General features: G+C 59.9%; 6 protein-coding genes across 6 annotated transcripts in view; all 6 read right to left on the bottom strand.

Moving 5' to 3' along the window:
• LOC134522753 (immunoglobulin lambda-1 light chain-like) overlaps positions 1-10472 on the bottom strand; it is a 30553-nt gene extending 20081 nt beyond the window's left edge. The window contains exons 1-2 of the mRNA XM_063350772.1: positions 10412-10472; positions 3859-4150 (exon numbers count right to left, since the gene is read on the bottom strand). Of these exons, the coding sequence (XP_063206842.1) occupies positions 3859-4150; positions 10412-10457 (338 nt within the window). The 5' untranslated portion in view covers positions 10458-10472. The remainder of the gene's footprint in view (positions 1-3858; positions 4151-10411) is intronic.
• On the bottom strand, positions 983-2969 carry LOC134522986 (immunoglobulin lambda-1 light chain-like). The gene is made up of 4 exons (XM_063351327.1): positions 2959-2969; positions 2218-2258; positions 1787-2098; positions 983-1341 (listed from the first exon to the last, which is right to left on the bottom strand). The coding sequence occupies exons 1-4, from the start codon at positions 2967-2969 to the stop codon at positions 983-985; spliced, it is 723 nt and encodes a 240-aa protein (XP_063207397.1).
• Positions 10473-11228: 756 nt separating the features above from the next.
• On the bottom strand, positions 11229-12070 carry LOC134522987 (uncharacterized). Its single transcript, XM_063351329.1, has 2 exons — positions 11992-12070; positions 11229-11857 (listed from the first exon to the last, which is right to left on the bottom strand). The coding sequence occupies exons 1-2, from the start codon at positions 12035-12037 to the stop codon at positions 11229-11231; spliced, it is 675 nt and encodes a 224-aa protein (XP_063207399.1). The 5' UTR covers positions 12038-12070.
• A 928-nt stretch (positions 12071-12998) lies between these two features.
• On the bottom strand, positions 12999-15377 carry LOC134522840 (vacuolar protein sorting-associated protein 29-like). Its single transcript, XM_063351030.1, has 4 exons — positions 15329-15377; positions 14795-14983; positions 14060-14295; positions 12999-13466 (listed from the first exon to the last, which is right to left on the bottom strand). Exons 1-4 carry the CDS (start codon positions 15329-15331, stop codon positions 13349-13351), a joined length of 546 nt encoding a protein of 181 aa, XP_063207100.1. The 5' UTR covers positions 15332-15377; the 3' UTR covers positions 12999-13348.
• Positions 15378-16196: 819 nt separating this feature from the next.
• On the bottom strand, positions 16197-17149 carry VPREB3 (V-set pre-B cell surrogate light chain 3). The gene is made up of 2 exons (XM_063351230.1): positions 17057-17149; positions 16197-16833 (listed from the first exon to the last, which is right to left on the bottom strand). The coding sequence occupies exons 1-2, from the start codon at positions 17103-17105 to the stop codon at positions 16505-16507; spliced, it is 378 nt and encodes a 125-aa protein (XP_063207300.1). The 5' UTR covers positions 17106-17149; the 3' UTR covers positions 16197-16504.
• Positions 17150-24091: 6942 nt separating this feature from the next.
• CHCHD10 (coiled-coil-helix-coiled-coil-helix domain containing 10) lies at positions 24092-25599 on the bottom strand. The gene is made up of 4 exons (XM_063351016.1): positions 25465-25599; positions 25213-25381; positions 24768-24918; positions 24092-24348 (listed from the first exon to the last, which is right to left on the bottom strand). Exons 1-4 carry the CDS (start codon positions 25536-25538, stop codon positions 24329-24331), a joined length of 414 nt encoding a protein of 137 aa, XP_063207086.1. The 5' UTR covers positions 25539-25599; the 3' UTR covers positions 24092-24328.
• Positions 25600-26257: the final 658 nt, after the last annotated feature.

The raw sequence follows: 26257 nt of genomic DNA, 5'->3' as shown, positions 1-26257 counted from the left end.
GCCTGGTCATGGCCTTGGCAAGCAGAGGAGCCAGTGCCCAGCCCCACGCCTTCAAGCTCTACCCCACAGCCCAGCACCCTCTGGATGGGCTCAGGCCTCTCACAGGCGACCCTCAGGGCACATTGTGGTGCCTGTGGAGTGGCCCCAGTGGGCAGGTCCCTGGGCATGGACCTGCAAGCTCCCCTGGCCTGCAGATCTTGGTAGGCTGTCAGCTGCCCGGGCTTCCCACCAGCAGGGCTTTGCTCCCCCAGACTCCTCATCTGTGGGCCTGAAGGTGAAGCTTTGTCCTGGCCCCTTGGCTGGCAGCACCATCCTGCCTCTCCATGATGGGGCCGAGGTTTCAGCAGGCTGAACTCTCCCACGGTGATGCCCTGCAGCAGGGCACAGACCTTGCCGCAGTCAGGTCCTGCCAAAACACAGCCAGGTGCCCCTCTCCTGCAGCCCGGGCCAGCTGGGCTCCCCCAGACTGTGCCCAGCCAGCCCGCACCCACTGCGCCACCAATGGCTCCTCCGCCCGCACCACCCCTGCCCAGGCCTTCCACGCGCCCACAGCACCAGGGCCCCCACAACAGCCCAGCGGTGCGACCTCCCTCCCTGCTGCACGGATCCAGCCGTTCCCTTGGCTGCAGGAGCCGCCGGATATCTCCATGCCGGGGCTCACATAGAGCCGCGCCAGCAGGACGCCTCCGGCCAGGGAGGAGCCCACCAGCAGCCACAGCACCTCACGGCAGCTCCAGGGGAAGGCAAGAGAGCGGGGGGGAGCAGGTACCAGTGACAAAGTGTGCCCTGGTGCAGCAAGGGACAGGGGCAGGAGGGCTGCTGGGGGCATCCCCTCCCCAAATGAGAGGAGACGGGCACAGACCGGGCGCTCTCAGGGATGTCCAAGCCGGGACATCAGGCACAGCCACCCGCAGCACTGGGCAGCAAGGGCAGGGCCACGGCAGGGACCTGTCAGAGCATCAAATGGGGACAGCAGAGACTCCTATCTGCCCTCTGTGGTGGCAGGAGGTTTCCGTATCACTTCCCCATTGCTCTGTGTCACCTTATAGCTGCCGTCGTCGCCACCACAGTAATAGAAGGCCTCGTCCTCCGCTTGGACCCCAGTGATGGTTAATGTGCCCGTGTTGCCGGACTTGGATCCGGAGAATCGCGAAGGGATGCCCGAGGGTCTGTTGTTGCTGTTGTAGATCACAGTGACAGGGGCAGTGCCAGGTTCCTTCTGCTGGTACCAGCCAACACCACTGCTGCTGCTAAACCCGGAGCAGGTGATCTTGACAGTTCCTCCCACGTCGGCTGACACCGAGGGGGGCGTCTGAGTCAGCGCTGCCTGGACCAGGGAACCTGGAGAGGGAGAGGAGAGAGGGGAGAAGACCCGGGTCAGCCAGTGCCCCACGAGCACAGCCCTCCCCAGGCAGTGTGACAGGGACAGGGACCCTGTGCCCAAAGGTCCTAATGGCACAGAGGGACCACAGCCCACCAGGCAAAGCTCAAGGCTGGACCCCTGGGACCCGGTGAGGAGAGCTGGCAGAAGCAAGATGACGTGGTCACCAGCAGCAAGAGACAGTGGGGCAGACAACAAGGTAATGCCATGCCTTTTGTTGGGACAAGCAAGAAGTGTCCACAGCTCCAGAGTCACTTCCCAATTGGCATGGTACAATCAGGAGGACAGTCACAGCCATGACAGGCAGAGAGGATGCAAACCTGCCCCAGCCACACAGCCCAGCTCAGCCATGAGTCATAAGGGCAGAAAAACCTGTTTTTAGCTCCTCTGCAGCTCATTCCCCACCACTCTGTATCACTACACCAGCATCACTGCTGCCGTCCCAGCCACCACAGTAATAGACGGCCTCGTCCTCCGCTTGGACCCCAGTGATGGTTAACGTGGACGTGGAGCCGGAGAATCGCGAAGGGATGCCCGAGGGTCTCTTGCTGCCATCGTAGATCACAGTGACAGGGGCAGTGCCAGGAACCTTCTGCTGGTACCAAACAGCATATTCATAGCTGCTGCTACCACCGGTGCAGGTGATCTTGACGGTTCCTCCCACGTCGGCTGACACCGAGGGGGGCGTCTGAGTCAGCGCTGCCTGGACCAGGGAACCTGGAGAGGGAGAGGAGAGAGGGGAGAAGACCCGGGTCAGCCAGTGCCCCATGAGCACAGCCCTCCCCGGGCCACGGGACGTGGCCCCTGTCCCCAGAGGCCCCAGCCATGCGCAGCACCTGAGACATGGGCGAGCACTGCAAGGAAGAGATCCCACCAGCTATGTGTCCCCACACCGATGGGGCTGTGTCATGGAACCCAACTCCTTTCTAAACCCCCACCCTCCATGGAAATGTGCCCCACAATGGTCACTGGCAGCTCCTGTCCCAGTGCTCCCCTGCCCACTGCAGGCAAGTCTCTGGCCCACCAAAGGCGCTGAGATCATCTGGGCTGCCGGCTCCTTCCCCAAGGCGGCTGCTGAGCTCTCACCTCAACCAGGGCCCAAAAAGTGCCAGTCCCGGCCCAGGAGCACCATGGCCTCGCTGCTCTGGGAACGCACAGTGACAGAGGAGCTGGGAAAACCAGGAACTGCTTCAAAGCAGGGTGCCACAACTCGGCCGCTCTTAAGTGCCACAAGAGAACGGCAGAGAACTGGGATTTTGAAGGGGACTGGAAGCACACGAAGGCCAGGAGCTTCAAGGCTCCCAACAGCAAGGGGCTGCAGGGACTGCCCTGCACCAGGGGTTACAGCTGCACCCGGCTGTCCCCAGCCCCTCTGCCTCCTGCTGCCCCGGCAACCTCAGGACCGTGGTGCGGGGCCACACTGACACCGTGTGGGGACCAGAAGGACCGACCTCAGGGACAGCCGCGGAGGAACCGAGAGCACAGCCTGGCACGGGACTCTGCCCGTGCTGCCCCTCACCCCCGCCACAGCCTCCACCAAGTCCAGACACACCTCCAGCCCCTGCCACAACCCTCACGGCTTCTGCATGGGACCCTGCCCAAGGCACCCCGGGCTCACGCGGGACAGCAGCTCACACAGACACAGGGCCCTTGGGCGCCGTTCCTGTCACCAGAGGAGGGTGGCCATCGGCCCTGAACTGGCAGCGAGCCCAGGGACCAGAGCGGGACACCCACAGGTGACGACAGCGTGCCTCCCAACAACTTTGGGCCAAAGGACCGGCCACAGGACGAGACATTTTGAAGGCAGGAGCAACCGGCCACACCACAGGTCTGCACTACGTGAGCTGTGTCCCTTCCTCCAGCACCACCGACAGGATCGCTGACACCCAGGCACAGCAGACAGAGCACCCACCCACCGCCACCCTCCAGATGCTGATCACCACTGCCGTCCTGGGCACAGGACACTGCTGCACCCGCAGCAGGGGATCTGGACGTTTTGTCCCAGGTTTCCTGGCATGGAGGGTGGGACAGGGCCAGACCCCTGGGCCCAAAGGCCACAGCCGCGTTCAGCGATTGTGGCCAGGGCACCAACCACTGCAAGGAAGAGGACGCAGTTTCAGCAGGGCTGAACCCCCCTGGGGTGATGCCTCAGACGCAGCCGAGATGGGAGGAGGGCAGGGGGGCACCCGGCAGGGCACTGGGGGCCAGCCAGCGAGCGCAGGGGACCTCAGCCCGGCAGCACGGGACAGGGACAGGGCTGCTGGGGTCGTACCCAGCCCAAATGAGAGGGGACGGGCACAGACCTGGGGCTCTAAGCGATGGCTGGGGCAGTCACACCACACACAGCCAACTGCAGCACTGGGCAGGGCCGTCGTGGGGACAGGACTAACCATCAATCTGGGACAGCAGAGATTCCTAACTGAACCCTGTGATGGCAGGAGTTTTTTGTATCACTCCCTCATGGCTCCATGGCACCAACATAGCTGCCGCTTACGTAGCTACCACAGTAATAGACGGCCTCGTCCTCCGCTTGGACCCCAGTGATGGTTAACGTGCCCGTGGAGCCGGACTTGGATCCGGAGAATCGCGAAGGGATGCCCGAGGGTCTATTGGTGTTATCGTAGATCACAGTGACAGGGGCAGTGCCAGGTTCCTTCTGCTGGAACCAGCCATAGTAGCTGCTCCCGGTGCAGGTGATCTTGACGGTTCCTCCCACGTCGGCTGACACCGAGGGGGGCGTCTGAGTCACCGCTGCCTGGACCAGGGAACCTGGAGAGGGAGAGGAGAGAGGGGAGAAGACCCGGGTCAGCCAGTGCCCCACGAGCACAGCCCTCCCCGGGCAGCAGGACAGGGAAGGCCACAGTCAGAGAAAAACAGACCAGGACACAGTCACAGGCAAATCTGAGGAGCAGAGCCCAGCCCAACACACTCCATCATGGAGGGAGCACTGGCAGCAGCCGAATGACGTGGTCATCAGCAGCAAGAACCTGCGGGGTGGGTGATAAGGCCACACTCTGAATTTTGTAGGGACAAGGCCAATGCTCCACAGCCACAAAGCCAGCTTGAGTTCCCTGGGACACGAAAGGGAGAATATTCACAGCCATGGCTGTACAGAGGGGACAGGAACCTGCCTCAGCCCCACAACCACAACTCTGCTTGGCCGCGAGGGAGAAGGGCTGAGACACTTCCTCTGATTTTCGAGCCGATGTCTCGCTTCCTATTACTCATCATCATCAGACACTATAGCCACTGCCGCTGCTGTCGTAGTCACCACAGTAATAGACGGCCTCGTCCTCCGCTTGGACCCCAGTGATGGTTAACGTGCCCGTAGTGCCAGACGTGGATCCGGAGAATCGCGAAGGGATGCCCGAGGGTCTCTTGTTGTTATCATAGATCACAGTGACAGGGGCAGTGCCAGGAACCTTCTGCTGGTACCACCCATAGTAGTTGTTGATCCTGGAGCAGGAGGTCCAGGTGTTCACTCTTGGGGACACGTGCATCAGGGGCAACTGAGCAGACGCTTCCTGGAGACATAGAGAGGGAGAGGAGAGAGGGGAGAAGATGGGGGTCAGCACGTGCCCCAGGAGAATGGCCCTCCCCGGGCAGCGGGACAGTTAGAGGGCTCCTCTGCCCTCAGGCTCACGGATGGGACACCCTGGCTGCAGCCCCAAGCCCAGGTACTCCCTGAGGGGTGGCTGTAGCCAGAGCCCAGACCCTCTCCCTGCCCACTGCCCCTCGGGGCACCCCTCATCCCTGTCACTGAGACCGGGCAGCCCAGGGGCACGGCCTGCCGTGGGCACCCAGCGTTTGTGGCAGTCTGGAGACAGCCCTGTGCATGGCCAAAATGGGGCCAGGTCCAGGCCAGCAGCCAGGGTCTGCAGGGCAGGGGGTCCCCAGTCAGTGGGAAGCAAAAGGGCACCAACTGCCCACCAGCTCTTCCCCACGCAGGGAAAGGAGCGGTAAAAACAGGAGAGAGAAAAATAATCTCAGCATCACGACGACCATGACCAAAACCACTGCTGTCAAAGCTACCACAGTAATAGACGGCCTCGTCCTCCGCTTGGACCCCAGTGATGGTTAACGTTCCCGTGGAGCCGGACTTGGATCCGGAGAATCGCGAAGGGATACCCGAGGGTCTCCTATCATTCCTGTAGATCACAGTGACAGGGCCAGTGCCAGGTTCCTTCTGCTGGTACCAGCCTGTGTATCCGCTGCTAATCCCGGAGCAGGTGATCTTGACCGTTCCTCCCACACTGGCTGATACCGAGGGGGGCTGAGTCAGCGCTGCCTGGACCAGGGAACCTGGAGAGGGAGAGGAGAGAGAGGAGAAGACCCAGGTCAGCCAGTGCCCCACGAGCACAGCCCTCCCCGGGCAGCGGGACGGGAAACACCACAGTCAGAGAAAAACAGACCTGAACATGGCCACAGGCAAATCTGGGGAGCTGAGCCCAAGCAAAAATGCCCCAGCACAGAGGCAGCTCTGGCAGCACCACGAGGACATGGTCCTCAGTAGCAAGATGCAGTGGGGTGGGTGACAAGGCCACACTGTTAACTGTGTAGGGACAAGGACAATGGTCCCCAGCCATGGAGTCACCTCTAGTGCTCTGGGATATAAAAGTGAGGACATTCACTGCCATGGTCACGCAGAGGGGCAGGAACCTGCCTCAGCCCCACAGTCAGAACCCCAATCCGCTGGGAGGGAGAAGGGCTGAAACCTCTTCTCTGATTTTGGAGCCTGTGTCTCATTGCTACTACTCATTGTCACGGCACACCATAGCTGCTGCTGTCGTAGCCACCACAGTAATAGACAGCCTCGTCCTCCGCTTGGACCCCAGTGATGGTTAACGTGGCCGTGGAGCCGGACGTGGATCCGGAGAATCGCGAAGGGATGCCCGAGGGTCTATTGGTGTTATCGTAGATCACAGTGACAGGGGCAGTGCCAGGTTCCTTCTGCTGGAACCAGCCATAGCTGCCACCACCGGTGCAGGTGATCTTGACAGTTCCTCCCACGTCGGCTGACACCGAGGGGGGCGTCTGAGTCACCGCTGCCTGGACCAGGGAACCTGGAGAGGGAGAGGAGAGAGGGGAGAAGACCCAGGTCAGCCAGTGCCCCACGAGCACAGCCCTCCCCGGGCAGCGGGACGGGAAACACCACAGTCGGAGCAGAATGGAAGCAACAACAGCCATGTGTGACCATGGGGAGAAGAGCGCAGCGCAGTGCACCGCAGCACAGAGGCAGCTCTGGCAGGACGTGTTTGTCAGTAGCAAGAGGCAGTGGGGAGGGTGACAAGGCCACACTCTGAATTCTGTGGGGATGAGGACAATGGTTGCCAGGCACAGGGGAGACAAAGTAAACCTGCAGTTCTCTGGGACACAAAAGGGGGGACATTCACAGCCATGGCCATGCAGAGGCGACAGGAACCTGCCTCAGCCCCACAGTCACCAGGAGGGAGAAGGGCTGAAACTCTTCCTCTGATTTGGAGCCTGTGTCTCACTTCTGATTATTCATCGTCACCAGACACCATAGCTGCTGACACTGCTGTCGTAGCTACCACAGTAATAGACGGCCTTGTCCTCCGCTTGGACCCCAGTGATGGTTAACGTTCCCGTGGAGCCGGACTTGGATCCGGAGAATCGCGAAGGGATGCCCGAGGGTCTATTGGAGTTGCTATAGATCACAGTGACAGGGGCAGTGCCAGGAACCTTCTGCTGGTACCAGCCAGCATAAGCATAGCTGCTGTCAAGCCCAGAGCAGGTGATCTTGACGGTTCCTCCCACGTCGGCTGACACCGAGGGGGGCGTCTGAGTCACCGCTGCCTGGACCAGGGAACCTGGAGAGGGAGAGGAGAGAGGGGAGAAGACCCGGGTCAGCCAGTGCCCCACGAGCACAGCCCTCCCCGGGCAGCAGGACAGGGAAGGCCACAGTCAGAGAAAAACAGACCAGGACACAGTCACAGGCAAATCTGAGGAGCAGAGCCCAGCCCAACACACTCCATCATGGAGGGAGCACTGGCAGCAGCCGAATGACGTGGTCATCAGCAGCAAGAACCTGCGGGGTGGGTGATAAGGCCACACTCTGAATTTTGTAGGGACAAGGCCAATGCTCCACAGCCACAAAGCCAGCTTGAGTTCCCTGGGACACGAAAGGGAGAATATTCACAGCCATGGCTGTACAGAGGGGACAGGAACCTGCCTCAGCCCCACAACCACAACTCTGCTTGGCCGCGAGGGAGAAGGGCTGAGACACTTCCTCTGATTTTCGAGCCGATGTCTCGCTTCCTATTACTCATCATCATCAGACACTATAGCCACTGCCGCTGCTGTCGTAGTCACCACAGTAATAGACGGCCTCGTCCTCCGCTTGGACCCCAGTGATGGTTAACGTGCCCGTAGTGCCAGACGTGGATCCGGAGAATCGCGAAGGGATGCCCGAGGGTCTCTTGTTGTTATCATAGATCACAGTGACAGGGGCAGTGCCAGGAACCTTCTGCTGGTACCACCCATAGTAGTTGTTGATCCTGGAGCAGGAGGTCCAGGTGTTCACTCTTGGGGACACGTGCATCAGGGGCAACTGAGCAGACGCTTCCTGGAGACATAGAGAGGGAGAGGAGAGAGGGGAGAAGATGGGGGTCAGCACGTGCCCCAGGAGAATGGCCCTCCCCGGGCAGCGGGACAGTTAGAGGGCTCCTCTGCCCTCAGGCTCACGGATGGGACACCCTGGCTGCAGCCCCAAGCCCAGGTACTCCCTGAGGGGTGGCTGTAGCCAGAGCCCAGACCCTCTCCCTGCCCACTGCCCCTCGGGGCACCCCTCATCCCTGTCACTGAGACCGGGCAGCCCAGGGGCACGGCCTGCCGTGGGCACCCAGCGTTTGTGGCAGTCTGGAGACAGCCCTGTGCATGGCCAAAATGGGGCCAGGTCCAGGCCAGCAGCCAGGGTCTGCAGGGCAGGGGGTCCCCAGTCAGTGGGAAGCAAAAGGGCACCAACTGCCCACCAGCTCTTCCCCACGCAGGGAAAGGAGCGGTAAAAACAGGAGAGAGAAAAATAATCTCAGCATCACGACGACCATGACCAAAACCACTGCTGTCAAAGCTACCACAGTAATAGACGGCCTCGTCCTCCGCTTGGACCCCAGTGATGGTTAATGTGGCCGTGGAGCCAGACAAGGATCCGGAGAATCGCGAAGGGATACCCGAGGGTCTCCTATCATTCCTGTAGATCACAGTGACAGGGCCAGTGCCAGGTTCCTTCTGCTGGTACCAGCCTGTGTATCCGCTGCTAATCCCGGAGCAGGTGATCTTGACCGTTCCTCCCACACTGGCTGACACTGAGGGTGGCTGAGTCAGTGCTGCCTGGACCAGGGAACCTGGAGAGGGAGAGGAGAGAGGGGAGAAGACCCGGGTCAGCCAGTGCCCCACGAGCACAGCCCTCCCCGGGCAGCGGGACGGGAAACACCACAGTCAGAGAAAAACAGACCTGAACATGGCCACAGGCAAATCTGGGGAGCTGAGCCCAAGCAAAAATGCCCCAGCACAGAGGCAGCTCTGGCAGCACCACGAGGACATGGTCCTCAGTAGCAAGATGCAGTGGGGTGGGTGACAAGGCCACACTGTTAACTGTGTAGGGACAAGGACAACGGTCCACAGCCATGGAGTCACCTCTAGTGCTCTGGGATATAAAAGTGAGGACATTCACTGCCATGGTCACGCAGAGGGGCAGGAACCTACCTCAGCCCCACAGTCAGAACCCCAATCCGCTGGGAGGGAGAAGGGCTGAAACCTCTTCTCTTATTTTGGAGCCTGTGTCTCATTGCTACTACTCATTGTCACGGCACACCATAGCTGCTGCTGTCGTAGCCACCACAGTAATAGACGGCCTCGTCCTCCGCTTGGACCCCAGTGATGGTTAACGTGGCCGTGGAGCCAGACAAGGATCCGGAGAATCGCGAAGGGATGCCCGAGGGTCTCTTGTCATTAGCATAGATCACGGTGACAGGGGCATTGCCAGGTTCCTTCTGCTGGAACCAGCCATAGTAGCTGCCACCACTGGTGCAGGTGATCTTGACAGTTCCTCCCACGTCGGCTGACACCGAGGGGGGCGTCTGAGTCACCGCTGCCTGGACCAGGGAACCTGGAGAGGGAGAGGAGAGAGGGGAGAAGACCCGGGTCAGCCAGTGCCCCACGAGCACAGCCCTCCCCGGGCAGCGGGACGGGAAACACCACAGTCGGAGCAGAATGGAAGCAACAACAGCCATGTGTGACCATGGGGAGAAGAGCGCAGCGCAGTGCACCGCAGCACAGAGGCAGCTCTGGCAGGACATGTTTGTCAGTAGCAAGAGGCAGTGGGGAGGGTGACAAGGCCACACTCTGAATTCTGTGGGGATGAGGACGATGGTTGCCAGGCACAGGGGAGACAAAGTAAACCTGCAGTTCTCTGGGACACAAAAGGGGGGACATTCACAGCCATGGCCGTGCAGAGGCGACAGGAACCTGCCTCAGCCCCACAGTCACCAGGAGGGAGAAGGGCTGAAACTCTTCTTCTGATTTGGAGCCTGTGTCTCACTTCTGATTATTCATCGTCACCAGACACCATAGCTGCTGACACTGCTGTCGTAGCTACCACAGTAATAGACGGCCTCGTCCTCCGCTTGGACCCCAGTGATGGTTAACGTTCCCGTGGAGCCGGACTTGGATCCGGAGAATCGCGAAGGGATGCCCGAGGGTCTGTTGGAGTTGCTATAGATCACAGTGACAGGGGCAGTGCCAGGAACCTTCTGCTGGTACCAGCCAGCATAAGCATAGCTGCTGTCAAGCCCAGAGCAGGTGATCTTGACGGTTCCTCCCACGTCGGCTGACACCGAGGGGGGCGTCTGAGTCAGCGCTGCCTGGACCAGGGAACCTGGAGAGGGAGAGGAGAGAGGGGAGAAGACCCGGGTCAGCCAGTGCCCCACGAGCACAGCCCTCCCCGGGCAGCGGGACGTGGTCTCTTTCCCCAAAGGCCCCAGTCGGGCGCAGCGAGTCTGGCCAGGGCACCTGAGACATGGGCGAGCACCACGAGGAGGAGAGGGGCCCAGGCCATGGCGCGATCCCACCAGCTACGTGTCCCCACGCCGATGGAGCTGTGACATGGACCGAACTCTGGCCCAGCTCCCAGCCCTTGGCATGTCCCACCTCTTGGCGCTGAGGACGCAGTTTCAGCAGGGCTGAACCATCCTGGGGTGATGCCCCGGGGGCTCCTGGCACGGCCGGGCTGGGAGGAGAGCAGGGGGACACCCAGCAGGGCCCTGGGTGCCAGATGGGGAGTGCAGGGGACCTCGGCCCAGGCGACCAGGATCTTCAAGGCCACCTAACAGCAAGGCTACAGGAGCACCCAGGTCCTGCAACTACAAAGGGAGATGGGGGTCTCCAGCAGCCTCACAGCAACCACAAATAGACTTGGGCTGGAGTTGATACCAATCAAGTGCAGGTAGCATCCACCCACACGTGTCCGGGTAGGGGCAGCCCCTCTGCAACCTGATGACAGCATGGGTCACAGCAGCCTCCAAAGCGGTCTGTAGAGACTGCCCTGCACCAGGGGTTACAGCTGCACCTGGCTGTCCCCAGCCCCTCTGCCTCCTGCTGCCCCGGCAACCTCAGGACCGTGGTGCGGGGCCACACTGACACCGTGTGGGGACCAGAAGGACCGACCTCAGGGACAGCCCCGGAGGAACCGAGAGCACAGCCTGGCACAGGACTCTGCCCGTGCTGCCCCTCACCCCCGCCACAGCCTCCACCAAGTCCAGACACACCTCCAGCCCCTGCCACAACCCTCACGGCTTCTGCATGGGACCCTGCCCAAGGCACCCCGGGCTCACGCGGGACAGCAGCTCACACAGACACAGGGCCCTTGGGCGCCGTTCCTGTCACCAGAGGAGGGTGGCCATCGGCCCTGAACTGGCAGCGAGCCCAGGGACCAGAGCGGGACACCCACAGGTGACGACAGCGTGCCTCCCAACAACTTTGGGCCAAAGGACCGGCCACAGGACGAGACATTTTGAAGGCAGGAGCAACCGGCCACACCACAGGTCTGCACTACGTGAGCTGTGTCCCTTCCTCCAGCACCACCGACAGGATCGCTGACACCCAGGCACAGCAGACAGAGCACCCACCCACCGCCACCCTGTGGGGCACCTGGATGACGACCAGCACTGCCGTCCCTGCTACCACAGTAATAGACGGCCTCATCCTCCGCTTGGACCCCAGTGATGGTTAACGTGGCCGTGGAGCCAGACGCAGAACCGGAGAATCGCGAAGGGATGCCCGAGGGTCTGTTGTTGCTGTTGTAGATCACAGTGACAGGGGCAGTGCCAGGTTCCTTCTGCTGGAACCAGCCAACACCATAGCTGCTGCTAACCCCGGTGCAGGTGATCGTGACGGTTCTTCCCACGTCGGCTGACACCGAGGGGGGCGTCTGAGTCACCGCTGCCTGGACCAGGGAACCTGGAGAGGGAGAGGAGAGAGGGGAGAAGACCTGGGTCAGCCAGTGCCCCACGAGCACAGCCCTCCCCGGCCAGCGCAATGAGACCCATGAGCCCATTCTCCTTGTCCGGGCGCAGCGAGTCTGGCCAGGGCACCTGAGACATGGGCGAGCACCACGAGGAGGAGAGGGGCCCAGGCCATGGCGCGATCCCACCAGCTACGTGTCCCCACGCCGATGGAGCTGTGTTGTGGACCCCAACTCCCTCTTAAACTCCCTCCCCTCCAGGTACAGCCCTGTGTGGAAATAACAGCCCCACAGCGTTTGCTGGCTGCTCCTGCCCAGCGTTCCCCTCCCCAGAGCAGGCAGGTCTCTGGCCCACGAAAGGCACCAGGGTCACTCTGAGCTGACAGCTCCCTGTGCCACTCAGCTGGGAAACCAGGTCCTGCCTCACACCGGGGCACCGCAGGCAGCTTTCTCTCAGGAGCTACATGACTGCGACCAGCAGGAATGAGGTGTCTGGGCAAATGCTCCTCAGCTGTGGCCTTGGTAAATACAAGCTCAGCCAAGACACACGCCAAGGGAAGGCAGGGACGCTTTTCTGCCCCACCCAGCTGAAGCACCCTCTGCAGCCCGGTCTGCTACCCTGGCATCACCCCCCACCCATCGAGCATCCCTCTGCGGCAGCACAGCTCCTCCAGCCGCGCTCCCCTTCCCCTCTGCCCCAGGCACTTCTCCATGGGGCTCTGTGGCAGCACCGCACCAGCACCCCATGACACGGCGCACCCCACTGCAGGCTGCTGCCCCTGCGCCACCTGGGATGGGACAGGACAGGACTGCGCCACAGCACCAAGGCTCCTGCTGCTCAGCACCGCCACAGTGATGAGAAGAGCAGCCCTGGCCTCTGCTAGCTCTGGAGCATGCGGACAAACACCCAGCTCCACCACACCACCCTTCCCAGACCCGCCTCTGCCTGTCTGTGCTGCCCCTAAGTAGGAGGTGGGATGAGTCTGCTCAACCTGAGTCCTCAGGCCTCTCTGACAGAGAAAAGTTTCAAACTTGCTGCAAACAGCAGCTTCCTTTCAGCCCCCAGAGCCAACTCACACCAAATTCCAGCCCCCCTTCACCTTGAAGAAGCATATCAAAGAGGACCTGGACACATGAAGACAGGGATTTATTATTCTATGTTCATCTTAACAGAAGAGGTTCAATGTTGAGCTACCGTGACCCTCTGAGACTCCCTTAGGCCAGGAACACAACATCTCCTCCTTAAACACAGGATATTTTCCACAGGCCTCTTTCTGTTAGTCAGCAGTTTCATCCGCTTCAAGTTCTGGTTGGGAACCAGGACTGACAGGTTTTTTTACAAGCTCACAAGCAACCAAGCGTTGTGGTCGCTCCACGGTCACACGCCGCAGCAGCAGCACCCCCCCGTGGCCTGCCTCCACTTCGACCGAGCTGGGAAGAGCAGGAAGAAAGGCGGTGAGAAGTCAACACGCAGGTTTGAACATGATTCAGTACTTCTTGAACTCAATTCTTTCTACTTTCACATCATCCTCAATTAGCTGGTATACGTAAGTCACAACTGTGGACGCCTGGATATCCATCAGTACAAATGATGGGATGATGTTCCTGGAAAGAAAACATACTTTGTCAATCGTCTTCCCAATTAGCTTACACTTCTTGCTATTAACATAGCTTATGTTTAGTATTCTAATACGCTTGGTCGCCAAGGGCTGCAGCGGTCTGGGAAACACTGCAGTTTGCAGGCACCGACAGGAGCTTCTCCAGCACAGCTGCGCTTAGCCCAGAACAGCCCTCCAGGCTCTCAACAGCCTAAGTCGGGTCAGGCTCAGACTCTTAGCTGGCAGTGCCTCCAGAAGTGAGATTGCCTACAAAATATTAGCATGCAGCTTCTGTGACGACACCACAAAGCAAAATGTCTTCAAGAAGCTGCTGCAACTCCCCCTCTCCAGGCCCAGGAAGCAGCCCCAGGCACACCGCTGCCAGGCTGTCATGCCCAATGCCTGGGCGAAGCAAAACCCTGGCAGCAGGGGAGCCCTGTTGCATTCCCCGGGAAGAGAGAAAGCTGGCCTCCTGCTCCTCACAGCACCTCACAGCGCTCTGCAGCACGGTGGCCAGACACTTGCAGGTGAACAAACACATTTCAGGTAACGCCTACAGGCTCTGCCACGCTGGGCAGCTCAGGACCCCCCTTCACTCACGTTTCCAAAGCACTGTAGGCTCCTGTAGCTGATCCTGGGTTGATGTAGAATTTGTTTTCATGTTCAAATGCTTCAAACCTGTGTGTGTGTCCTGAGATGAGAATGTCCACATCCAGTTGCCTCTGCAGCAGTGCCAGGCTGGCCACATCACCCCAGGGAATAACTTGATGGCCGTGAATCAGCCCGATTCTGAACTGCCCAACAGTTACAACCTTCTCCTCAGGATAATTCAGGCTCTGAGAAAGAGAAAGGCAGGTTCCTGCATTCCAAGACACGAATCCGCTTTTTGCTGTTCAAGTGCACAAGGCCTCTTTCAATGTGTGGGCCCACTGGATGCTTGTACCACAGCCCAGCAAGAGCAGCTGCAGAGCAGAGAGTGGGGATTTTGCACACAAGTCAGGCTAACCAGCAGTAAAGAAACACACACAAGCCCCCAGTTCCTGCAACTACAGAGTCAGCTGGAAGATTGCAGCAGCCTCACAGGAATCACAAACAGACTTGTGCCAGAGTTCACATGAATCAAGTACATGCATTACCCCCATGCGCCCCATCTCCCCTGCTGCAATTGCAACAAGAAAGGTCTAGAAAATAATTTTGCCTTACTCATCCCTACTTCCTATCTTGGTGAATTACTGTCTAGGAATTGCTAGTGCTGAAGGACTCCCCGGGTTTCATCGAGACAACCACAGCATGCAGGAAAATGGGCTGAGGAATTAAGAGCAGCCAGAACATTACCTCTGAGTCCCCCCTAACAACATGGATGTCCCCAGCCAGAGTCCTGAGGTAGTCATAGCTCTCCTTGGTGCAGAGGTTTCCTGTACACAAGATGTGCTGAATCTTTCCTGGAACCAGCAACTTCTTGAACTTCACCGGTAGACCGCTGCACCGGTGTGGGATGTGAAGGTCCCCTAATACTAACACCAACTTTGTACATAGCAGGAGAAAACAGAGTTTTAACACAGGTTACTTAACACAAAAAGCACAAAACCTTTTTGCCACTCCAGGGCGTTTGCAAAGCCCGGCAAACCATTACAGGCCCAGCAGGGATTTCTTTCAGATTCAGCTTTGAGGGAACCCCGCAGCACGCCCGAGCTGCCCCGCACAGACAGCCCAGCCTGCTCCCCCCCGGGCAGAGCCAGGCGCCCTCACTCCCGCATGTAGCCGGAGGTGAGGGAACGCGCTGCCCGGGGCGGACCGGGCCAAGCGGCCTCCCCGCGCTGAACCTGCGGGCCCGGCGGCGGAGGGAGGCGGGCCCCGACCCCCGCTCACCATCCTGCTCCTCCGCGCAGCTCCGCCCACCCCGTTGCCCCGACGCGCAGCGACGTAACCAGGACGTGACGCGTCTCCTTTTCCTCCTCACCCAACCAATGGCAGCGCCAGCAGCTCCCCACGTGACGCCGGCGCCGGTGGAAGCGGCCTAATGCCCGCCCCTGTGGGTGCGCGCGGGGCTGGGCATGCGCGGCGGGGCGGCGCGGCCGGCGGCGGGCCGGGGAGCGCTTCGGTGCGATTAATGGGTTTTTAATGAAATCTGTGGGATTTTTGTGGAAAAACGGATTCTCTTTCTGTGCGGAAACGCTCAGACAAAGTGCCCACAAGCGCCCGTGCCGTTAAACGTGTCCTTCTCCCCTCAGGCGCCGATGGGGGGCGCGGGGGCTGCGAGGGGAGATGGCGGCCAGGGGAGGCGCGGGGGGCCGTGGGGCGGCGTTGGGGGTGCTGTGGAGGGGATAGGTCCTTGCGGCGGGGCTCGGAGCCCTCCGCAGGCAGGGCGCTGTGGGCAGGGGTCTCCGGAGGGGCCGGGCTCTGCCAGGGGTGGGTGACACGGCTCCGTCCGGGCCCGAGAGACCCCGCCGGGGTGGACGCCATAGTGCCTTCATCTCAGCTTCCCGACTCCGCTGCCCTGGGCATGGCGCCCAAGGGGCTCCTGGGGAGGCCACAGACATAGAACCAGAATGGTTGAGGTTGGAAGGGACCTTTAAGATCATAGAGGCCAACCACCAACCCAACACTGCCAAAACCCCCACTAGACCGTGTCCCTCAGCACCATGGCTACACCGTGTAGCGAAAGATTAACCTTTATTGTCAGATGAGCCAAACTGCGCCGAAGCCCAAGCCGGAATCAAGCCCGCATTGTGCCGAGCACTGCAAGAGCCCCAGACAGCCCAGCCAGGGCAGAGCTCTCCATCCTCCCACTGCGGCGAGCGATCCCCGCTCCTCTGCCTTCCTGGGCTGAGCCCTGGCAGCTCTCACTCCGTGCCGGGCTCTCTGATGCTCCGTGGGGGACGTTTGGGGACGAAGAGGAGGTTGCTGCACCTCGCAGCCCAACGCGGCACTGCTGGGCTCGCTCAAGCATGCAAGGGGGTCTTTTTCCATTCCTGCCATTCTCCCTGTTGAGGGCTGTGCGTCAGGGTTGCAAGGGAAAACGCAGAAAGCTTTTGTTCCCCATTTCTAAAACCAGTTGAAGGCACGTAACAGGGAGCAGTAATAGTTGCCGTTGTCTTCATGGCGGGCGGATGCGATCATGAGGATGCAGGCATTGCTGGCGAGGTCTTTGGTAGCAGAGAAGCGGTCAGGAATCTTGGCAGACTTGTGCTTATCTCGCTCGGAGTTGTAGTAGAGCAGATACCTCAGGGAGTGCCCCGGGCGCTGCTGGTACCAGGAGATGCCGAACTCGCTGATATTGTACTGGGGGCTGAGGGTGCAGGACAGCCGGGCGGTCTGCCCGGGCAGCACCAACACGGAGGACGGCTGGGTCAGCACGGGTTGAGCCCTGGCAGCTGCACACACCGAGGATGCAGTTACTGATGGGCCCAGCCATGTCCCCCATCCCCCTCAGCCCCAGCATGTCCCCCTGCTCCCTTGAGGCAACCCCGTTACCCAACCTCCATCCTGCTCATCACTCAGCCCTGGAGCAAAATGCCCTCCCGAGACGAACATCCCCCTTGTACAGCCTGCAGTGCCCCCCCCAGACAGCAGCTAGCTCAGCCACACCTCCCTTACCTGTCCCCACCGTCACCACCAGCAGCAGGACCATGAAGCCCAGGGCCATGGCAGGAAGCAGAGGAAGGGTGGCTGTTTCGGAGAGGGTCTGAGGTGCTACATGAACAGGTCGCTGTGCTGCTGGCGCCGGTGAGGCGTATGTAAATGACACAGGGGGCTTGGGGACTCCAGCTCCCCGCGCCACTCGCTTTGCTGCAGCTGGGCTTCAGGGCCGGGGCTCAAAGCAGCGGGGGGAGAGCTGAGCGCTGCGACCCACCACCCACCTTCGCCCCAGGCTGGGCCATTTCCTCCAGCTGCAGGGATGCACGCACAGCCCACCCACCACCCTCAGCACTGGGGTACCGTGGGGAGGCATCACCGACCACCTCTCCTCTTGGGAGGGGCGCAGAGAGGTTTCCCTGTGGTCCTACACTCAGACCTTTTGCACTGAGCCCTCTGACACCAGGCCAGGAGCCTGGGCCACACCGTGCCAAGGATGCCCTGTGGTAGCCGCAGGCTGGGGGCCAGACGGCTCTGCTGCCCCCAGGAAGAATGAAAGACGGGACATGCCAGAGGCCCCCAGCAGCTGTCTCATTGCCAAAGCAATATGGGGGGAGTTGCTGCTCTCTTCTCCGTACAGCTCCATCGCTGTGACAAGAATGACTGCCCCACAGCACGGGCTGGGAGCTGCTGACGGCGCTGGGAACTGCTGCCTCTTTGCCGGGGCCACCTCAGAAAGAGCAGCCACAGACAAATGTGCGGGGGTGGCTGCTGAAGTCACCTGCCGAAAGGCATTTCCCAAGGGAGGTGGTGCAGTGAGACGTGGCTGCAGCACAGCTGGTGCCTTGTGTGGAAAGACAGCAGACCGTTATAGCAAAAGGCTGCCAGGCTCACCGGGCGTAAAGCCCCTCCTGTCTGTTACACCCATCAGGGTGGCCCAGAGACACCACATGACACAGCCAGACACAGCCGAGGGCTGACCTCCTCCTAGCACGTCTCTGCGTCCTGCAGCCCCGGCCCGTGGCAGTCCCCCGCAGCAGGGTGGCCAGCAGGCGCTCTGCAGTGTCCCATAACCCGTGGGTACCTCCTGCCCTCCACAGGCAGGCTCAGCACCTCCCAATGCCACCACATCACCACCCAGCGACGGCCCCTTCCCTCCCCTCTGCAGCACCCAGCCCTGCTCCCACGGTGTCCCCAAACCAACGATGTTTGCAAATGGTTCCTGATGTGGCTGGTCCATGTGTGCTCCAGGTTTGCGGGAAAACAGCGCTGTGAGACAGAGCCCTGCCTCGTCAGAACACCCCGGCACCGTGTCTACGGCACAGGCAGATCCCAAAGAGGATCCACCATCATCCAAGGATGTGATGCAGCAAGCTGGATGCTTGCTTTGCTGCGCCACGCTGCAGTGCTCTGCACAAGGGCTGGTGCGCCCAACGGCTTGTCTATTTTTTTACACATTCTCGGTTGGTCTGAAAAAAGCAATTACCCACACAACCTTGGCCTATTTAATGTGACACGGTCTCCCTTGGGAGTAGCAAGGGGAAAATGAGAGTGAAAGGTGGTGACCGGGGCAATCAGCGCAGTGGTAGCACAGATGCCATGGAGCAGGGATGGCACCTGCAGCGCCACGAAGCAGCGAGCTGCCAGTTCAACCTGATGGGGCCATACAGCACCTCGCACAGCTGGGCTGCAGGGGCTGCTGCCGTACAGGAAGGGCTGGTGTACACCTGCCAGGTGTGAGTGCCACACAGCAGCCCCTGCACATGCGTGAGGCCTGTCTGTGTCCCACCTGTGCCCATCCAGGCAAACCTGCTGTATCAGACCCATTAGAGCCTGCTTACAGCAGGCAGCAATGGCTGCTCGAGGCCAGCTCCAGAGCCCGTTCAAGGCTGGGGCTCTGCCTCGGTGTCTTCTGGCCCTGTGAAGCCATTGCAGCACCTCAGCAGTACCCAGCCCCTGAGCCCATGCAGGTACGAGCTCGCTGCAGACGCAGCCCCAGCTGCTGCCCACCAGCACGCCCCAGACTCTGAAAGGCGGTGGCAGGATGAGCATGAGTCACGCCGCACGTGTGTCTGTCATGGTGTAACACCAGCCGGCAACCAGGACCACGCAGCCGCTCGCTCGCTCCCCCCCGGTGGGATGGGGAGAGAATCGGAAGAGCTGGGTCGAGATAAAGACAGTTTAATAAGTAAAGCAAGAGCCACACACGCAAGCAAAGCAAAACAAGGAATTCCTTCACTACTTCCCATGGCAGCTGGGTGTTCAGTCATCCCCAGGACAACAGGGCTCCATCACGTGTGACGGTGAGTTAGGAAGACAAACGCCATCACTTCGAATGTCCCCCTCTTCCTTCTTCCCCCAGCTTTGTATACTGAGCATGGTGCCATATGGCATGGAATATCCCTGGGGTCACTTGGGGTCAGCTGTGTCCCCTCCCAACTTCTTGTGCCCCCCCAGCCCTCACTGGCAGGTGGCGTGAGGAGCAGAAAAGGCCTTGACTGCTTAGCAACAACCAGAAACATTAGTGTGTCATCACCAGTATTCCCATCCCAAACCCGAAACACAGCACTACACCAGCTGCTAGTAAGAAACTCCATCCCAGCCGCAATCACACCAGTGTCCCAGTTCCCCGCAGCAGCGCTGGGCTCAGCTAGGAGCAGGGTGGGCAGATCTGGCACCATCACAGCCAGTCGAACAAACCAGGGGGGCAGGAAACGCCACAATACCACAAAAAGTCTGAAATTCAGAGGAGCTGGGACCACACGGAGCAGGCAGCCATCCCAACAGGCTGTTGTTTAGCCCAGTCCCTGCTCTATCCTCCCTTTCCCACTCCCTGGCTGCGGGAGGCTTGGGAACCTGCGGGGGCCATTCCCCGTTGCCGGGAAATCTGGCTACTGAAACCATGGCAGCGTTGGCTGGAAACGCAGCCCCTCCCCTGGGCTCTCCAGCAGCTAACGCCATCGGGCATTTTGTCATCCCCGCTGCCCGCAGGACAGCACCCGGCACGAGCAGCCCCTACCTCGCAGCTCTGGGAAGAAGCACGCTCAGCGCCATGTTCGTTACAGTGAGATACGGAGGTACGTGGGGAAAGCACTGGCTTTGTCCCAGCTCCAGGGGCTGGCTGGTCACCTTGACCATCCTTATCACCACCAGGTGGTGGTCCCATGAGAGGCAGGGAAGGGCACGGCACCTTGACAATGCCCAGCAGTTAGGGAACAGGGCAGGAGAGCTCTGCCGGGACACATCAGCATCCTTTGCCTCATCTGTTTAAAAAAAACAGGGAGATATTTAACCCTGCACCATGAATCATGGAGGAAAACCATCCCAGCAGAGCCAAATTAATTGGAGGGAGGGAGGCAAGAGGCAAGGATGAGTTCCCAGCCTTGCAGCTCTGGAGAATCAATCGCTGGAGGGGGCTCTGCTTGTCTAGACCCAACCAGAAGAGCCCTGGCGCAGGAGTGAGAGCTGCCAGCAGAGCTCCTCAGCTCCGGGCTGTGTGCGAAGGGCTCCCTGGCTCAAATCCTGGCTTCAGAGAGCAGATATCTGCGGCTGGTGGGAGGGAACGAGCAGACCCAGTCCTGGCCTTGCCCAATTGGCCAAGAGCCTTTGCCTGACCCCAGACACTCGCTGCTGAAGCTGCCAGACACACGTGGTCCTGGAGCCTTTGCTCCCTCTGCTATTTGAATTGGATCCCCAGCTCCGACTACTGACATGTGTCAGCCCCGGGGATTTCTCAATTGTGACAAACTTGGTGAGAGTTCACGGCCAAAGTGTCCCCTGGTGACGCAGCCGTGATCTCCAGCCCTTGTGACCAGGACAAGTTTGTGGAAGGGGACCAGCAAGGGCCAGGGCTCAGTGCTTCTTCCTACTCACCTTTGATGAAACAAAGTTGAAGGACAGAGACACTTCATGAATCAGAACCATTTTCCCAAAATGAAAGTGTTCATCCCTGCTCCTAACCTGGGGCATTCCCAGGACCAAACACCAGCAGACATGGCTGTAATCCCCTGCTGATGGCCACACAGGGACCCTGCCTTTTCTGGCCGTGAGAGTGGGCAGGTCCTCAGCACCACGCTGTGCCTCCTGCCATGTCCACGGGACCTCGGGATTCAGGGTGACCACACTCGTATCTCATTCCCTGTCTGCAGCCAACTGCCAAGAAATGGTGAACCTGCAGTGCCGCATCCTGATCCTCACGGCTCACCTGAAGAAGAAGTGTCAGTGCAGGCCTGAAGGTACGAGTGCTCCTGAGCAGCGGTCCCCGGAGGGACCGGCACTCACTCACAGGGAAGCGGCAGAGGGTAACAAACAGGTCACATGGGAATCCCAGATCATCCCAAAACACAGGGAAAGGGGCAGCGAACCTCCTCCCCTCTAGACCTCAACAGATTCTCTTCGAAGCGTAATCTGCCAAACACTTCTAAACCCCACAGGGGCACACTGGACTTCCTTCAACGCCTCTCTCTCTCTCTCCAGACTGCATTGATCTCCTGGATGAAACAGGCACCCTGATGAACCTGAGCAAAGTGGAAAATCCTGCATCTGAATTCGCCAGTAAATACCTACAGGAAAGGAAGCGCTATATCCTCATTAGAGTCATCCGTAAGTTCCTCAGTGAGACAGCACAGTTCAGCCTCTGCACCAAGAAGGGTCTGCTTGGGGGGGGACGGTGTCACACACCATTTCAAGTAACTGTCCCACACAGCAGGAAAACCCTGTCAACTCCTAGAAACAAAGACGCAGCTTTAGAGAGGGGCTCTGTTCATCAGTCGCTTGGACACGACACAGTAGCTCTGAGGAGGCAGACGCCAGCTCAGATGAAGGCTAGAGCTGCACCTTGTGTTCATCCGTGGTGGCTGCTCTGGGGGAGGAGGAACCTTTCCCAGGCAGAGCCACCTGCCCCAGTTACAAGTCTTGACTTCAATTTTTAAGCCAGGAGAGAGATTAATCCATTTCTTCCATTCCGCTGGCAGGAGGAGAAAGCTCTGAAGCCACCAGCTACGAATCCTTGCTAGAGAACCTGGGGAAACACTACCCTGACCTACCAGGTAAACCAGGCACCCACCTCGCTTCCACAGAGGAGCCGGGGGGGCTGGCATGACTCCCCCTCCCCGCTTCCACAGAGTAGCTGGGGGGGCTGGCATGACTCCCTGACTCCCCTCCCCACCACATCATCCGTGAGACTGTCCTCTGCACTCCACTGTGCCCCTCACAGCACTGAGCTTGGGCTGGTGATGGCTGGGGGTCAGAAGAGAAGGGACAAGCAGAAGCCAGAGCTGCTTTGCAGAACCTCTCCTAGTTAGTGTGACAGCAGGCACCTGCTGCCCTCCCACCCCACACCAGGCACAAGCCTCCTCCCAGCTTGGAGGGGTCCAAAGCAAAGAGGGGACAGTTTCTCGGGGAAAACAGGGAGGCAAGGAACAGGAGGGATCAGGAAACCCAGACTTCTGTCTCCCAGGCTGTAGTTGGCATAGCCCTGCCCAACATAGCAAGGGGCAACTGACCAACACAGAAGGAAAACACCTAACTGCTGGGGGATCACTCCACAGATCGGCTGCAGAAGCTCTCAGCAAACACCCAGATGAGACAGCACTGGAGAAGGGCCTCTTTCCAGAGGAGGGCTCAGGCCCTCACCAGCACCCCAGCCAGGCCCAGGCCCTCCTCACCCAGCAATAAGAGCTCAGAGCTCCAGGGCAGCCCTGCATGAGGAAGGGACCTGATGGGAACAGGCCCTTTACTGGTCACAAGCGCAGCATGACCACCACCAGCGCTCACCCACCGCGCCGTACTGCCTGAGCACTCACCCCCCGCTTAGCAATAATCCTCTGCTACCAAACTGCTCTTCCTGGGACCCCCCCGGCTCCTCTTGGTTGTTCACACTCCTGCATCCAAAGCTGCACCTTGACCAGCCACGCAAACGCAGCACCACAGCCAGGCGCGAGCAGCCGCCTCTGGCTTCCAGAGACAGCCAGAGTCCTCGAAGCTCCAGCGCGGCACTGCCAGCACTCAGCCAAGACACACCAGAGGACAGCACACACCTGCTGCAGGTGCTCCTGATGGCCTCAACAGCTTCTCCACCCAAACCGGCACACACCAACATCACTCTAATAGTTATTTCTTAATGGGAGTTAATTAAAACTACTTCATTAGAGCGGTTCCTCCCTGCTCACACCAGGGCAGCTCAGCACACAGAGCACTTGGGCTTTGAGTCTCTGGCATCTACTTTTTCCATTGGCTGTTTCTCAGGAGAGCACAAGGCACCCCAGATAAGGCCAGGCACAGCTCAGGACACTATCTGCCACCAAGAATTTAGGTCTTGACATTTAGAAAGGGTAGGACTTTCAACACCAGCCTCCAGTATCTGCTGCCAGCTTTCACCATCTAGACCTGGACTTCCTCACAAACCCAGGCAAGGCTCTGTGAGCTTGCCCAATATTCAACAGCCCGAAGTCGGCAGTTCACAGATTAGTTCTGCCATGAAAATTCAGTGGTTAAGCATCTGAAAGCATCACAGTTTCACTGTGTGCCACTAAAACATCAGCTGAAGCCTCAAAATTCTCTTTCACACCAGCAACAGGAGCAGGGTCTCCCACTGGAGGCAGCACTCATGAGACTGCTCTGCTATAGTGACTGCAAGTGGGAAGCTGAACCTGATGCTGGTGACCTTGAGAACATTGCATAACCTGCTCGGGCTTTTAAGTAAGATCAGTCGACTGTATCCGAGTCACACAGGTCATATTTTCTTAGCTCCAGAGTCAGAACAGCTCGTCAGGAAGAGGATATGGATGGAAAGATAATTTGTTACTCAAAACACCATGGGGGACGCACCTCCGATTACCTCTCTCCAGCCCCTCCTCTGCCTGGAGTGCAGCCAACCCAGCCTCAGCTCACTCTGGATCTGCTTTCGCCAAGTCATGCGGGCACAGGCCTTGCAAGGCTGCACCTCCTGTCCTCAGGAAATATGCAGTTGTGCCTTGTCCCTTAAGTGGCTGATACTGTCAACATTTTGGTAGCTTAATTTCAGCTTAAGTATTAAATAAAGAATATGCGCGAGTGATCGGTCCAAATAAACTCCTTTATTTCTCTGTAGTAAATACAGCACTATCTGAATTTCAAGCTCCCACAGGTCCAACCATTCCTTTCTTTCCCTCCTAGTCCAGAAGTGAATTACCACTAGAAGACTCCTGTCTGGTCAGTCTGTTCCCTCCAGCTCATCCCCTGTCCGTCCTTCCACTCCCTGCGGGCAGTGGGGCTCCACACCAGGCTCCTTTTCCCTATGAGAGGGCAGATTCTTCACAGGAGAGAAGAAACACCTACAGGGGAGAAAGCACAAATTCAGCACTATGTGCGTGTTCCAGCAGCTGGAGATAATAAGAGCTCTTACCTAAGGTGACCAGATCACAACGTAACTACTGTCATCTGCTGTTAGCAGGTGCAGCAGGAATTAGGGAATGAAGTAGGGAAAGCAGCAGGCTTCCAACAGCAACAAGAGAAGAATCTCTAAGAGGGTACCTACAACCTCCTCACCTTCAGAGACATAGCCAGGACCATTTCCCCTGCCATTTCCAGTTCCCTTCAACATTCCAGGACATAAGGCAGAACCGTTCCCTATTTAAAGCCTTGAAGAGCACTATAACCTCAGCAAATAGCTTCTCCAACCTTTGAAACCCCTCGGGTGTTCTCCTGGCAGGGGTTCCCCTCAGCGCCCAGTGGGGACGGGGCACAGACTCACCGTTGCTGTACTTGCATTGCTTCAGCGCCTCATTGAAGCCCTCGCACAAGGTCAGGTCTCTCTGGTTGGTGGCACATTCCAGGAACTGCTTCATCTCATAGTGGCAGGGTCCATAGGGCGACTGCTGGTACACGGGCTGCTGCCGGGGCTCCTGCAGGCAAGGGCGTGCTTGGGGAAAGGGCTCTGGGAGCAGAACCACGCAACCCCTCCCCCCTCCCTTCAGTAATCACCGCGACTGCTTGTCGCCGCTCAGCCGAACGGCCTTGTCACCTTGGGCTGCCGGGCGCCAAGGACAACCGGCCCTGAGGCGCACCGGCGGGCCCCGCTCCCCGGCACGGGCCCTCAGGGGCGCCGGCGGGCCCCGGGCCTGCCGCCCCCCACCCCACGGCCACAGCCCACCCGGGCCCCGGTGACGAGGCCACCGCCGTCCGGACGCCGCTCTCACCTGAACGGGAGCCGCCGCTTTGGCCGGTTCGGAGGAGCCGCCGCTGAAGGCTCCGGTGAGAGCGTTACCCACGACGTGTCCCACGGCGGAACCCACGGCCACGCCGGCCGCCGTGCTGGCCATCTGCGCCATCAACCCGGGTTGCGCCGGCTGCGCCACCGGAGCCGGGCTGCGGAGAGGAACGAGTCAGAACGCGGCGAGCGAAGACCCGTCTCCCCCCGTTCCCATCCCGTGTGCGTCCCCTCACGGTACCTTGCCGGGGCCGGTGCGGGGGCCGCCGGCGGCGGCGGCGCCGCCCTCCCTACGCTCCTGCTGCCGCGCGCCATCACCTCAGCACTGCGCGCGCCCCCGCCTCGCGCGCCGCCTTAAGAGGCGCGAGAGGGCGCCCCCCGGCGGCGCGGGGTGGCGCAGGGAGGGGGCGCCCCCTGGCGCCGCCCGCCGCCGCCGCCAGGGGGCGCCCCCCGCCCCCGTCGCCTCAGCGGAGCCCCGTCTGCTGCCCCCAAACTCACGTCCCCGCGGTCGGCGGCCCAAAGGTGGCTCAGCTCCTTTTTGGGGTCCCGCCAGCGGGTGAGGGCCGTGCTCTGCCGGGTGCTGAAGAGCCCACGAGCAAGGACGAAGCCCGGAGCAGCCCGGGCGGGAGTGAGGGAGCCGCGGCGTGGGGGGGGAAACACGGGCTGAGGCGGGGTGGGGAGCACGGAACCGCGTGAACGTCTCCAGGGATGGGGCCTCCACCACCTCTCTGGGCAACCTGGGCCAGTGTCTCACCACCCTCAGCGTAAAGAAAGGAGAGAGCATGAAGGGGCTTGTTGGAAATGGGCGCCGGAGACGGCCCCGGTGCAGGGGAGCTGATGGGTGGAGGAGAGGTGGATAATGAAGGGCCGGGAGAGGGAAGATGAACAAGTCGGCAATTGGGGCAGAGAAAAGAAGGTGCCGGGGAGGAGCGCGGGGAGGAATGATGTGGTCTAAGCCATTGGCCAGCACAACAATCTCTGCAGCAGCCCTCTGGATACAAACCAGCAGATCAAGGAAAACTGTGCAAGGCGTG

This window comes from Chroicocephalus ridibundus, chromosome 13, assembly GCF_963924245.1.
Source record: "Chroicocephalus ridibundus chromosome 13, bChrRid1.1, whole genome shotgun sequence".
Taxonomy (NCBI): Eukaryota; Metazoa; Chordata; class Aves; order Charadriiformes; family Laridae; genus Chroicocephalus; species Chroicocephalus ridibundus.
This window is presented reverse-complemented; position numbering and strand designations above follow the sequence as displayed.